General features: G+C 58.0%; 1 protein-coding gene across 1 annotated transcript in view; it reads right to left on the bottom strand.

The window, feature by feature from the left end:
• Positions 1-9,166, bottom strand: part of ALX4 (ALX homeobox 4) — a 39,802-nt gene extending 30,636 nt beyond the window's left edge. Inside the window, exon 1 of the mRNA XM_028111074.2 lies at positions 8,710-9,166. Coding sequence (XP_027966875.2) covers positions 8,710-9,166 — 457 coding nt within the window. The remainder of the gene's footprint in view (positions 1-8,709) is intronic.
• Between the last annotated feature and the right edge of the window lie 4,060 nt (positions 9,167-13,226).

Below are 13,226 nucleotides of genomic sequence, written 5' to 3'. Positions count from 1 at the left end.
GGGAGATCCGGCCCCCAATGGGGACCTGAGCCAGATGGGAACCCATACACCGGGGAGAGCCCCAAAATCTCCATCCCCACTCTGAAACCTGATCAGAACCCCCACCTCCTTGCCATCATTTGCAATATCCTCGTGCCCTCAAGGGTGGATAGTGTGAGGGGGTGGGGGTCTTAATCCTTCCCCACTGAGAACTTGACTCACAAGCACACTACCTCTCTGCACCCTCACACCCCCCACACTCTCCTCCCTCCGAGGCAGGACAGGCCCAAAGGGCCTCAATTTGCAAATAAGAATATTGAGTGGAATCATGGAGATAGGGGAGTGTTCCAAAGGCACATTGCCATGGCAAAGCCAAGACTTGAACCCAGACCTCTTGCTCTCTAGAGAAGGCCGGGAGGGAGAAAAGGAGGAAGGGAAGCAGCAGCCTTGGGCTGTTCAGCTACCAGAGAAGATCCACATCCACAACCTCTCTGAGTCTTTCCCTTACTGGGCAAGGTTAGGCTCACCTGGGAGTGGGGCAGGGGGAGGGGAGGACTTCCCATGAGCTGCAAACCCTGCAGACGGCCCTTCCTGCTAGGCACGCCCCGCAGCCCGAGTCCAGGCTTCCCCATCCCAGTACCAGCCCCAGTGAACTGGACTTGCCCGGTACTGATCATTCTCCTAACCCGGACCTGAAGGCTGGGGTCATGTCCTGTGCTTCTCAGAATCCCCCACAAGGCCTGGCACAGTGACAGGCGAAGCTTGGTGAGTGATGAGCATGTAGAACCAGCGTCTCAGCCCCCCTGTCTGCGAAACAGGACACTTGAGCCAGCAGACATCTGGCGTCTCTTCCAACACTGGGTGGGACACCCCCCCCAACACTGTGACCCATTGTGTGTGGTGGAGGAAAAGCAAAGCTCCTGGACGTGACCGATGCCGAGGGGCTGGACCGGTGGCCGTCCCAAAGAAGAGAAGATTGGTCATGTGGTCTCAGCTAATTCCCTCAGTCATGCACCCTCGTGGTTTCTGCCACTGCCACTCAGGGAAGTAAACTTGTCCGAGGGAGCCTTGCAGGGATCAGGAGTCCCAGCCGAGTCACAGGTGGGACGAGTCCCTGCAATCCCACAGGGACCCCCACCCCCCGCCCCCAGCCCAGGTACTCAACTTTTGCCTTGAATCCCCAGGTTCTCAGGGTGGAGCCCGCCTTTTTTCTCGGGAGAGTGGGGCTGCAAGCACCTGCCCTATTTGGTGCCCACAGAGTGTGTGACTTGCTGGAAGAGTTACAGCAAAGGAGGAGAGTGGGTGAGCCCAGCAGATACTCCCCCAACCCCTTCCTCCCCCACCCCCAGTTGTGGAAGGAAGAAAACCCAGCTGTGCATTCTGCCTTCCCACTAACCGGGCTGCAGGGCTCCATTTCTCTCTGGGTCTGTTGGCTCATCTGCTAAATAGGATCTGCAGTGTGCACAAAAATGGCACCCATAATGGTTTCTCTTCCACAGTGAGCTACACAGGACAGAGAGTACACCTGAGAACTAGAGGTTGGAGGAAGTCTCTTTGTGGTGTGGGTGGGCCGGGTGGACCCGGTCAGGGCCCCAGGAAGACTCTCAGGCTCCACATGGGACTCTCCTGCCACTCACTGAGTCAGCCTTCCTGGCGAGCTGGGACCCGTGGCTGGGAAGGCCACAGGCTGTGAAACACAGACGCTTAAGTCACCGTCTCCCCACAAGTGACTCTGGCAGCTGCGGCCCTGCCTGCCACGGGGGGCCCCGAGGGGCGTCCCTAACTGGCACAGGTGCAACTCCCCTACACGAGGTACAATGGGCGCAAGCATGAGTGCGCGCAGGAGTGTGCATCAGTTAGCACCCATGGCCACACCCTGAGACACATTTGGACAGCAAGCCCCAGATCCACTGAGTATGGGCGGGACGCGTGCACACTGAGTTCACCCTGCGCTCGTGCTCATAAAAAAACCCCTATCCAAAAAAAACAAAACAAAAAAAAACAAAAAACCCCTATCCATGCTCGAGCCACACTCTGAAGGAGACACCAATTCTCCATTCATCCTTCTACTAGCCAGTAAACATTTATTATGCCCAAAGAGCTCTGGAAGGACCTAAGCTATAGGATAGCAGGCAAGCACTCTGTTCTCCTAGGAGGAAGTCTGGCACATAGTAGGTGCTCAGTAAGTGTGGACATAGGTACCATGAGTGGAGACAAGGGACATGAGCAGACTGGAGGGACCAGGAACCCCAGAGCCTCAGCTTGAGCCTGGCCATCTGTGGGCACGAAGACGCTCCCGAGTTGGTTCCTCTCTGTATTCAAGTCCAAGCCTGGAGCCTAGAATCTGCATTCAACCAGGGCCCTCCAGGGCCACCAGCCCACTTATCTTGGAACTCCTGCCCATGTTGTCCCTGTACCCCCTAAGCCCACCTCAGGGAACCCTCAAGACCCGTTTCTGCTTCCTGGGAAGCGGGCTGAAGGCGGGTCCAGACTGGTACTTTCGCAGAAACCCCTAGAGTGCCTTTGGAAATTGTCCAAACTCTTGCATTTCACAAATTCAGACCCAGGAGGGGACGGGGAAGGGGCTTTCCCAAGGCCACGCAGGGAATAGAGAACTCAGGGGTGGAGACCCGTGATCTGCCCTGGATTGTGCGCCCTGCCCTGCACGTGTGCCACGCTGGACCTTAGCGTCCTCGCCCAAACCTTCCACAGCCTCTCAATCTTCTCCACCAGGGCGCTCGGAGCGCGGGGAGAACCAGATGCTCTGCCCCAGCCTGGGTCGCCGGCAGTCCATCTGCAAGGGACTTGGGGCTGACGCCCACGCTCCGCGGCCCCCAGTTTGGACGGAGAATCCGCTCGAAGGCGATCTGCTTTAAGAATCCAGTGAAGCGCGCACCCAGCTCTCGCTCTTTCTGGAACACGCAGCAGGGCCGGCGCCCAGCAGCTCGGAGCGTCCGAACTCAAGCACGCCCAGCGCGGTGGCCCGGGAAAGACAGGTACTTGGCGGGTGGTGGCGCCTCAGTCTCTCTCTCTCTCTCTCTCTCTCTCACACACACACACACACCCCATAAGTATTTCCCTGTAAAACCCTCCTCTCCAAAAAGGCATTTCAGGTGCAGTGGAGCTCCGTGGTGATCCTTCTATCTGCCTCTGAAACTGCCCGCTGGCCCGCATCGCCACCCAAATCCCCAGCCTTTTGCTGCTCTGAACTGCCCCTCAGCCAAGCCTCAGCTCCCTTTCCACCACCGGTCCCCCGCCCTTGGTACTGGTGGTGCCTGCGGGGTGGGATGGGGTGTAGAGAAGAGGTCTGTGGTAAGGCGTTGGAATGCCCTGGGCCCGGGGGTAGGTGGGCGGGTCTGAGGTCCCCAGGACACCACCCTGGACACATGGGAGGCTTCTATCCAACCACTGAGTCAGCCTTTTTAGGGGGAGAGCGGCTGTCAGGCAAAAGAGCATTTGCTGACCCAGGGTACCTTGACCCCCTGTACTGGGTGAGGAAGGAGAATCTTGCAAAGAGGTGGGGGTGTGGACCATTTGCACATTTGTAGACCAGAGAGGGCTGGGGGGGGACCTGCAGTTCTGGAGGGGAGGTCCCTGGGGGCTACGAATAACTGTGATCCCAGATGAAGCACCAGCCTGCGGCTGGGAGGGACTGTTGGCTGGAGAGAAGTGCATCTTCTTTCCGAAAAAGGGCACTCTTCGGAAGAAGCGCTTCTCACTAGTCTAATCCAGACCCAACAAAGGCGTGTGGTGCCCAGGGCCCCTGAGCAAGGGGCCCCAGTGTCTTAAACTCTGAATTCACTGAGCAGTATCAGCACGGAGCTGTTTTGTCACTTTATCGACGCCCAGGAACCCCATAGCTTGGGGAGCATGTGGCCTGATGGCGCCTGGCAGGCGGTGTCCAGAGGCACAAATGGGCTCCCACCGCCCCACCCAAAACAGTGCCTGGGCCTAGGTGGGGCGGGGGTGGGGTGAGGTGTCTGGGCAGCGGCTTCGTTCGGGGCAGGGAACTCTCTCTAGCCAAGCACTCTGTCGCAGCCCCTCTTCCCTACTCCCGTTTCCTTGCTGCAAAACCAAGCACCACCAAGCCCTGTGGCTTCCCCATTCCCGGACCCCTGGCCTCGGAGCCTAGGGCGCTCCCGGCAGTTTTCCCCCCGCCTGCTGCTTCGGGTACCCCGGTCAGCGGAGAAGCCCGAAACCCAGACTGAGCACGCGGGACTCCAACCTCCCCTCACCCCCACCGCTGCGAAGGCCACCATATTTCCACTTTGTATTCCAATTTTCCATCAAAACAAAGCCGCGCGCGCAGAGCTGCAGGAGGAAAGCGGCTGAGACCCAGATGAAGGTACATCCCCGGAAAAGTGTGCCCCGCTGCTCTCCAAAACGAAAGTCCTTAGGGACTTCGGGAAATGTTATGCATGGTATTTTAACTTGTTTTCCTACCTCGGCTCCGTTTTGCAGCCTGCTCAGCCCAGGGCTTCGGGGAGTCTGGACCGGGACAGCCCGGCCGCTGCATCGAGGTTTTTGGTGCAGCGGGTAAGTAACCTCGTTTTCCAGTCCGGGTGGTGCAAATGTCCAGGCGTACGAGGTCACCCTACTCAAGAAACACCACCGTCGCAAACGCGGGGGTGGGGGTGGGGTCTCCGGCTCTCCGAAGTCTCTTCTGAATTTTTCTTTAAAACAACTCACCAAAAAAAAAAAAAAAAAAAACCCCCAATTTTCGGGTATATATACACATACCCCCAATTTTCGGGTATATATACACATCTTGTATCCTCGTCCTGGTGGTAGTTTACAGAACAGTTCTTCGAACTTTCCACTTAGCTGTGTACTGCACTGTACAGAACTTACAATAAAAAAACTGCAAATCGATTGATTTAAAATACTAAACCTTTAATCCAGGCCTTCTGTTTTTCTATTTAGGGTCATCTGTGTTTAGGCCGACTGTTCCAGCACGCTGACGGCTACAGAAATTAACAAAGGACAACATTAAAAGCATTTTCCTTCTCTGCCCCCTCCTCCAAAAGTGACCCAGGTCGGCAACGGCACAGCTCCCAGGCTGGAGTTTTCTCTCGATCATCCTACAATCACCCTGGGGCTCTTAACTGTTTCTTCTCTCCTGTCCGTTTCTCGAGGTCTTATTTTGGGCTTCTCTTACGCAAAACCACACGCCGCTTCTTTGACTAACTTCGAATAGGACCCAGGCAGGGTTTACACATTCGGTGGTGTGTGGATGGTGTCGGTGCGGGGGAAATAAATACCCTTAGCGTTCAAACACTGCATCTAATTCAACAAATCAGGACCAGCCCCTCGGCGGCGCCCCAGGGGTCTCCGGCCTGGCCCGCGTCTCGCGACCTCTGAGCTGTGAGAGCTTCTTTGGGGGGGGGTGAGGGGGGGCGCGTGGATGGCAAGGTAGTCAGCGGCTAGCAACGAAAACCTGCGCGCACCGAATCGAAAGCGAAAGAGGAGGGAGCAGAGCTGCTCCCCGAAGCTTCCCGGGGCGCATGGCCGAGGCCTGGGGCAGCGGCGGCCGCGGGGGTGGCTCGGGGCGGCTGCCGGGGGCTCGGGGTGGCGGGGCGAGGCGCGGGAGACCTCACTCTGGCGACGAGGAGGCTCTTTGTGCGGCGGAGAAACGTCGGGTCTCCAAGCTGGCGTGTCCGCTGGGGCCCATGGGCCCAAGGACGGGCCAGGAACCAGCAAGGACTTCGCAAGGCCGAGGTGCGCCCCGGGAGCCCGGCGATACGGTGACTGCAGCACACGCGAACCGTGGGGCACGTTCCCAAACTCGCAATCATCTCCTGCACCCGGAGGGGACTGCCCAGTCGCCTTGCTCGGCGAGCTTTTAGTACTGAGGGCGAAACGGAAGCCCAGGAAGGGGTAGGGACGCCTGCGGACTGAGAGGATTTCTCACCTCCACTTTCGGCAGCTCCGGGAAGGAGAAGGCCGGGCCCGCGGGGACTGTAGGCGGCTTCCCCGCCGCGCGCCCGCTCAGTGTGGCCCTGGCGCAGCACCCCCAGGCCGGGGCTTCGCTGGCCCAGGGGCGCTTGGACGCGCCGCGAGTGGCTCCCCGGGCTGAGGTCCCGGAGGAGGTCTCCGGAGCCTCGCCCCCCATTCGGTGCCCTTCCGCCGATCCAGAACGGAGCTTCCAGCCCCGGGACCAAAAGCGCCGGGAGGGAGGTTTGCAAGGTCCAAGCTACCTGCAGTCAGATCGCCGGGGCCGGCTTTTTCTTTGAACCCCATTTACCCCCTCTTTAGTCCACATTCTCCAAGTGTGGGAGAGAACTGCCACCAGTGTGTGCCTCAGTTTCCCTGCTTGCTGGCCGCCTACAGAGCCAACTCCTGAGGCCCTCCTCCCAGCTGCCTCTGTAAAGGGCACAGCCTAACCTCTTGGTGCCTTGGTTTCTCATCTTGGACTTCATGTGCCAAATCTTTCAGCAAGGGCCAGAAGTCTCCTCCTGGCCAGGGAAGCTCAGCTGCTAGGAGAAGAATAAACAGAGCTGTTTGTTGTTTGTGGCTTTGCCCTGAGCAGTGCCTCCATCTCAGGCAGCAGGGGAGTGGTGGTCCTGTGGCTGATTCTGGGCCTCCTTTTGTCCCAATCTGCAGCTTAGGGCTTTGCCCAGAGCAGGGGCAGGGGCCGGCCCGGTCCTCAGAATTGAGTGTCTACAGGTTCCCAATAGCACAGAGGCTTTTGGTGGAATCCTGGAGGAGACTAGACTTTTGCTTTCTTGGTGTGGGGGGGTGGGCACTTACCACCCACTGATGCAGTTACCTCTATGAGGAAAAGGGCTTTCAAGGAGTCGCTTGCTCAACCGGCTAATGCAAGTTAGAGGAAGGGCCAGGCCGGTGTGTGGGGGCCCAGCAGCGCCCTGAGAGGGTGCCCAGAGGGGGCCAGCCCTTTCCTCTCTCTCCCTGGACCTGAAGACATCTGCCAAACAAGAGGTTGGAAGCAGCTTGGCACCTTTTCTTATGTAATGTCTCTTCCTCCGCAGAAGCCTCACTAGTGGATTTCTTTAAAACATGAAAATCCAGTATAGTGGGAGAGAAAGCCTTTGAGGCTCCTGGCTTTGCACAATGGACCTCCACACGTCCCTCAGTCTGAGACTTGCTCTCACCTAACAGTCCTGGCGACAGGGACCAGGAGGGGCCTGGGTAAGGCCAGGAGACGGGAGTGCGAGTCTGCAGCCCTGGCAGGCGGGTGCCTGCTGACAGGAGCTGACAACCCCTGCCTGCCCGAGTGAGGAAGGAGCACCTGTGTGGAGCCGTGAATGTCTGTGATCTGAGTGCCTGATCTCATTCCAACAGGAAGGTGGAGAGGAAAGGTGGAGGAAGTGGGGAAAGGCCACTGGATCTTTCTAAATCTGCTCTCAGTCCTGTCCTGTGGGTTTGGGAATGTGTGACTATGTGTGAGGCCACATGACTGAGTGTATTTAGTGTGTGACTCTGTTGGCTCATGAGGAAGAGGTTGTGTGTGTAGTCAAGTGTATGTGCAAATGTTTGCGTCAACAACCACCTAATGAACTAGTTGTGAGCCTCTGGTAAACTAGTTTGAACATAAGAAAGTGTCTGCCATGGGCTGTTTTCCTAAGGCTATTCTAGCCACCAAGGCCTCCACCATGTCCCATGTCTGTCCCCAGTCTTGGTGTCTCTCCGTGCAGCATGGGCCAGTGCAGCCAAAGCCGTTGGTGTGTCAGGACCAGCTCATCTCCAGGGCCCTGCCTGAAGGCCAAGGCCTCAGGGAGAGTGTGTATCCAGGGCTCCTAGCCCAGGAAGATTTTTCCCTCCCTTCTGGGTTTCTCTCTTTGCCAGCTTGGGGCTTGTCAATCCCGAATCAGTGGGCGAGAAGGCCTAGGCTCCTTAGCGGCTCTGGCCTCAGGCTGCCCTTTCCTCCATCACGGTTGCTAAGCTCTGGGGGCCCAGGCCTATGTCCTGCCTGGGAGCTCAAGGGGGCTTGGAGGTCATTTAGGCCTCAGGTTTCCCTGTGGGCCCAAATCGGGACCCAGAAGCTTCCCTCTTCCCCCAGCGTTGCGCTGCCTGGAACTCTGCCGCTCCCCGCGTTCTTGCCGGTCGGTCCTAACCCATTGTTCCGAGGCCAGCCGCCTCCCAGGTTCGCCGGGCGAGGATCGCTCCGAACGCCAGCCGGCCTGCCTCTCCCCCGAGAGCCGGGCTTGTGTGTGTGTGTGTGGGGGGGGAGGTGTAGGGGGCGAACTCGGGTCCTCGGCGGCTCCAGGCGTCTGCGGCCCCGCACCCGTGCGGCGTCCCCGACCCGCGGCACCCGGGGCGCGCTCAGCCTGACTGCGCTCCGGGCTCCCAGCGGGCTCGGCACCTGCGATGCTCCCACCTGCAGCACCGCCCGGGGAGCCTCCAGGCCTGCGGGGAGGGAGGCCTCGGCAGCCCCGGAGCGCCGCGCCTGAGCGCCGCGCCGCCACACTTCGCCGCCGCACGCCCCGAGCCGGGCGAAGCATCCGCTTCGGAGGCGGCCCCGCGAGCCGCGCAAAGCGAGTGGTTGGGAGAACAGGCGAGGACACGGAGAAAACAACCCCCAGGGCGGGTTCAACAGCCGCAACAGCTCCGAGCCCTCGGCGTGGGGAGATGAAGAGGGCCGGACGGATCCCACGGTCCCCTCGGAACCGTCGGTTCCTGTTTTCCGACCCAGAGCCACCCGCGGCGCGGCCCCGCGCCTCCCCGGCCCGCCGAGCCCAGGCCCCCGAGCAACCCCGCACGTGCACTCACCGTAGCAGGGGACCTGCAAGGCCGCGTTGTGGCCGCCACTGCCTTCCTGGAGTTTGAGGCTGCCGTCCGGGGGAGTCTTGCAAGCGCCGCGCTGCAAGTAGAGATGCGGGGGTTGCGCGGTCGGCGGCGGCGGCGGCGGCGGCGGCGGCGGCGGCGGCTGCGGGGCCGGCGGCTGCGGCTGCGGCTGGAACTTGGTAAAGGAGCCCCGCGCCCCGGCGCCGCTCTCCAGGGGTGCCGCCAGGTCCTGCTGCCCCGCGCCGTAGCGGGCCCGGCTCTTGGCGTCTCCGAATCCCTGCCCTTTGGCGGCGGCCGAGAGGAAAGTTGTGCCGAACTTCTCGCCGCCGGGGTATGCCCTGAAAGGCGAGGAGCCCTCCCGGCTCTGCGACACCGGGCTGTAGTAGGCGTCCATGGCAGCAGCCGGCGACTCGCAGTAAGAGACGCAAGTCTCAGCATTCATGCCTGGCCTGCGCGGGCGAAGGGCGGGGGCGCGAGCGAGAGCGCGAGGACGCCACCGCGCGCCCTGCCCGGGAGTTTGGGGAGGCGAGGAGGCGGTGGCCTTGCGCTCCGCGCGGGCCTGCTCGCTCTCCCTCCTCCCTCCACGTCTCTCTCTCTCTCTCTCTCTCTCTCTCTGTCCTCTCGTCTCTCTCTCTCTGTCTCTCTGTCTCTCTCTCCTCCCTCCTCCTCCTCTCTCTTCCTTCTCCCTCCCCGCAGCTGGCCCAGGGAAAGAACGGAGGGCTGTAAAAAGATTCAGATGTTTCGGAAAGTTGACCAGATCTCCCAAAGCCTCTTAAGATTTTGAAATGGGGGTGAAAAAAGAGGGAGAGTGAATTTTTTCCCCTGACTCTCTCCTTCCTTCTCTCCTTCTTCCCTCCGCCCCACCCCCACCTCTCCCCCTACTCCCCAAACACAGAGATGCTACTAACTTGCTCGTTGGGGATTAAACCCGGAGGCGCCCGAGGGCCTTTCCGATTCTAGGCCGGGTGGGAGAGGTGACCCGGGCCCTAAGACTCCCCAAACTAGGCTGAGAATGGCGGGTCCAAGCTTTGGCCCAGGGGTGGGGGCAGGCAAAACTTTAGGGACAGATTAAAAGAAAGAAAAAAAGAAGAGAAAAGAGAAAAGAAAAGAAACAAAAAACACCTAACAGGTTTTCACTTTCAGAGTCAGAAGGGTCGCTAGCCTCCTAGTGCAGTCCTTGGGACAATGACCTTCGAATTTGTCGGCACAGCTTTGGGCCTTCCTACCAGTGCCTCTTTCTCTGCTTCCAACCCCTCTTCCCCATTCTCGTTCCCTCTACGAACTTAGCACACACCCAAGGCAGTAGTCCTGTGCTCGGCCACTTTCCCGTCTAATTAACTATTTCCCTCCCCTACATGGGTGCTGGGGCAGGGTGTCGAGGGGCCTGTGTGCGCTCAAACACCAGAGAAGCCCTTATGGGCCAGGTTATGGAAGCTTTAGAGCTCGGTCCTCTCCGTCCCCTCCTGGGACAGAGCTCTCCTCCCATCTGCACCCAGCCCAGGGGATTTTCGGTCCACGGGGTTGAGAGCAAGGAGTTTGGAGACCTGCTGGCTGTTCCCTGTCGTCTCCCTGTCACCTGCTCACGGCTTGGGGTAAGGGTGAGGAAGCCTTTTCTCTCTCTAGACTCACTGTCTCTGACTGTAAAACCGATGGCTTGGATTTGATGGGTTGTGGTTTCCCTCAGCTGCGCGCGCCTTGGGGCACTGGGACCAGCCACAGCAAGGGAGAAGAACTTTTAGGGTGCGTCCAGCCTTTTCCCCAGGGTTGGTCATCGATTGCACTGCCTCACAACAACTGTGAAGGGTGGAGGTTGGGGTCCCCAATTTTAGATGAACAAACCGAGGCTCAGAGAGGTGCGGTCGCCTGGCGGGGGCCCGCCTTGGAACCCATGCTGGGGCTAGTCCCTCCATGGTCCTGGGATGGCACTGGGGACAGCAAAAATGCAAAAAGCAGAGGAAATGGGTCTCCCACTGGGGAATGACTCAGTTGGAAGGAGACCACTTAGAACAGCTTTTGATAAACTGCAGGGAAAGTCCGTGGATTGAGGATTTACCTCAAAGGAGGCGGGGGAAGGGATGAGAGGTGAAGGGGCAAAGTATAAGGAGAGAGCGCCTGAGCGCCAACAAACCCAGGGATGTGGGTCAGAAATCAATCTTCTGCACCTAAGGTCTCCCAAAGAAAAAATACCTGGGGGGTCGTGCTTCTACCCCCAACCTCAGCTGGGCTAATCCTCACCCCCACCCCACTCCCTTGGTATCTCTGCTCCTTGCTCTGCCGCCGACTGCTCGATCCCACATCTGGTTTCCATCGCGGCTTACCTTGAAGTGCTCGTTAATAAAGATATTCCGAAAACCTAGGCCAAGGGTGCGCAGGTCTGAACCCCTCCCCCGCGGCCCATGGGACCCGCGCCTCTCTGGCCCACAGACATAAGCCACGCAGATATAAGTCATCTTATATTTATTGAGCACCAATTGTGCCAGAAGCCATCCACAGGTCATTCCCCCTGCAACCCCCCCCCAACAATGTGACATCACTCACCTTGTCCTACCCATTTTGCAGATGGGTAGATTGAAACTCAAAGAAACCATCGCATTTCCCAGCCTCAGATAGGAAAAAGTGGATGAGCCTCCATCATTCCAAATGCTCCAGTCTAGCCAACTTCTTTCAGTTCTCAGAACCTGCCAAGTTCTGCCTGTGCACAGTAGCCTAGCAGTTTCCTCTACCTGGAATTCTCCAATCTCATTCCTGCGCTTTTGTCTTGTAAATGATTTGGGGTCCAGCTAGGGTCCCTTCCTCCCGGAAAGCCTTCCCATATCTCCCAGTGGGATATGGCGTTCCCTTTTGCTGAGTCTCTATTTCGGACCCCGTTGTTGTCTTGGTTGCCCATGTCCGTGTGAATCTTGACCTCACTAGTCAGAGGTTCCTAGAGGGCAGTGGCTGCCAAGCTTGGTGCCCCACAAATATTCGTGAAAAAATATTAAAGCCAGAGCTGTTGGACCCAGGTTTCTATCCACTGCCTCTTGCCATACTAGTTCCAGGGTTTTTGGCTTCCTTTATCCCTCCCCCTCTTCAGGAATTAAGCGACAAAATTAAGAGCCTGCCAACCTCTCTGGGGCTGCCCAAGAATAACGAGTTCTCTCAGAACAGGGACCAGGCCTGTTTTGTTCACTACAGGACTTGACACATCATAGGTCCTCATAAAATGTGCGTTGAATGAATGAATGAAAACAGCGTGTGGTCCAGAGGCTTAGGGGCGAATTTTTGCCAAGGAGTACCAAGCGAGCAGGCTCTCCGTTCCATGCACCCAGAAGCTGCCCACAAGCCCCTGTGCGGTGGCAGCAAACCCTCCACTTCTCCCGCACCCCTCCAATTCCAGGCCTAGACATGAGGGGAACACCCTGAGCATCGAAATGCATGGGTGCAAAACAGGTGCAGTTGCAATGACATGATCTTCTCCAGTAACCTCTGTGCTGCGGCAAGCTCTCAATGCAAAAAACCTGCCCAGTTGCAGGAAGCTTTCTTTAAGCCCTGCCTCTCACCACCTACCCACCCTGGCTTTTATTACCTGTTTCATTAGTTCCTCATTATTCAGCCTTTTCCCCAGCTACCTGGGGGAATTTCAAACCCAAGCAGGTACGGCATTTGATGCCTTCAACCGGAGTCCCTCTGGTGCATTGACGTCCTGCGTCCTTGGAACCATCATGAGAACCAGAATTCTACCTTTCTGTGCTGTTTCTTATGGATGGACTCAGAAAGATTGGGCACTTGCTTGCGAGTGAGGAAGTATGAACCTGGGTGTGGGTTTGCCTGTGACCCAGGTGAGAACATGCTGGGCATGTTGTTTGCCTCATGAAAACTGTCACTGACACCCTCTCCCAAGTGCCTTCCCCCAAAACACACCTTTCAGGAGAGAACACTAATAAGTGTAGCGGGTTATTTCTGTCTGTGTGCCAGTCATTTGTTCACCCGTCAGCCCACCCATCCCTCCATCCATTGCTGAAAGCCAAGCCACTCCCATGCACTTCCCCAATGAAGGTTACCAGCCATCTGGCAACTCCGAGGGCACTGAAGCCAGGTTTTGGCCCCAGCCTCTGCTTTCCAGGTGGGGTATTTCTCCTGCAGCTAAAGCTCCCTCTGACTTGCTGTTGGTCTTGAAGGTCCTCCTGTTCTTGACTCCCCTGGTTTGGCCATCTCTGTACTTCCTGTTACTTCACTGCCACCAGGAACAGTGGCGGTCAGCAGGGCCCTCTGCTTTAGGTCCTGCACCCCCATCCCCTGCATCCACATCACGACTGTCCCCTTTCTTCTCCCTGTCGCAACTCCTCCTCTGAGGGCTGGAAACAGCTTCCCCCTTTTGAGGGCTCCCCACACTGCTGGGGAAGGGAAAGTCCTGAAGAAAAAGCCTTTCTTTGTCAAGGCCAAGTGCTCAGTGTCACCTCCTCTGGGAGACCTTCCTTCCCCACCCTAGATACTGCTCAGTGCCATCTGCCTGTTTGTTTTTT

The sequence above is a fragment of the Eumetopias jubatus genome, unplaced genomic scaffold (genome assembly GCF_037043125.1).
Source record: "Eumetopias jubatus isolate StellerSeaLion01/CBP00866 unplaced genomic scaffold, mEumJub1_p1.0 scaffold_13, whole genome shotgun sequence".
In the NCBI taxonomy this organism is placed as follows: domain Eukaryota; kingdom Metazoa; phylum Chordata; class Mammalia; order Carnivora; family Otariidae; genus Eumetopias; species Eumetopias jubatus.
The sequence above is the reverse complement of the archived record's forward strand: the minus strand, read 5'-3'. Positions and strand labels throughout refer to the sequence as shown.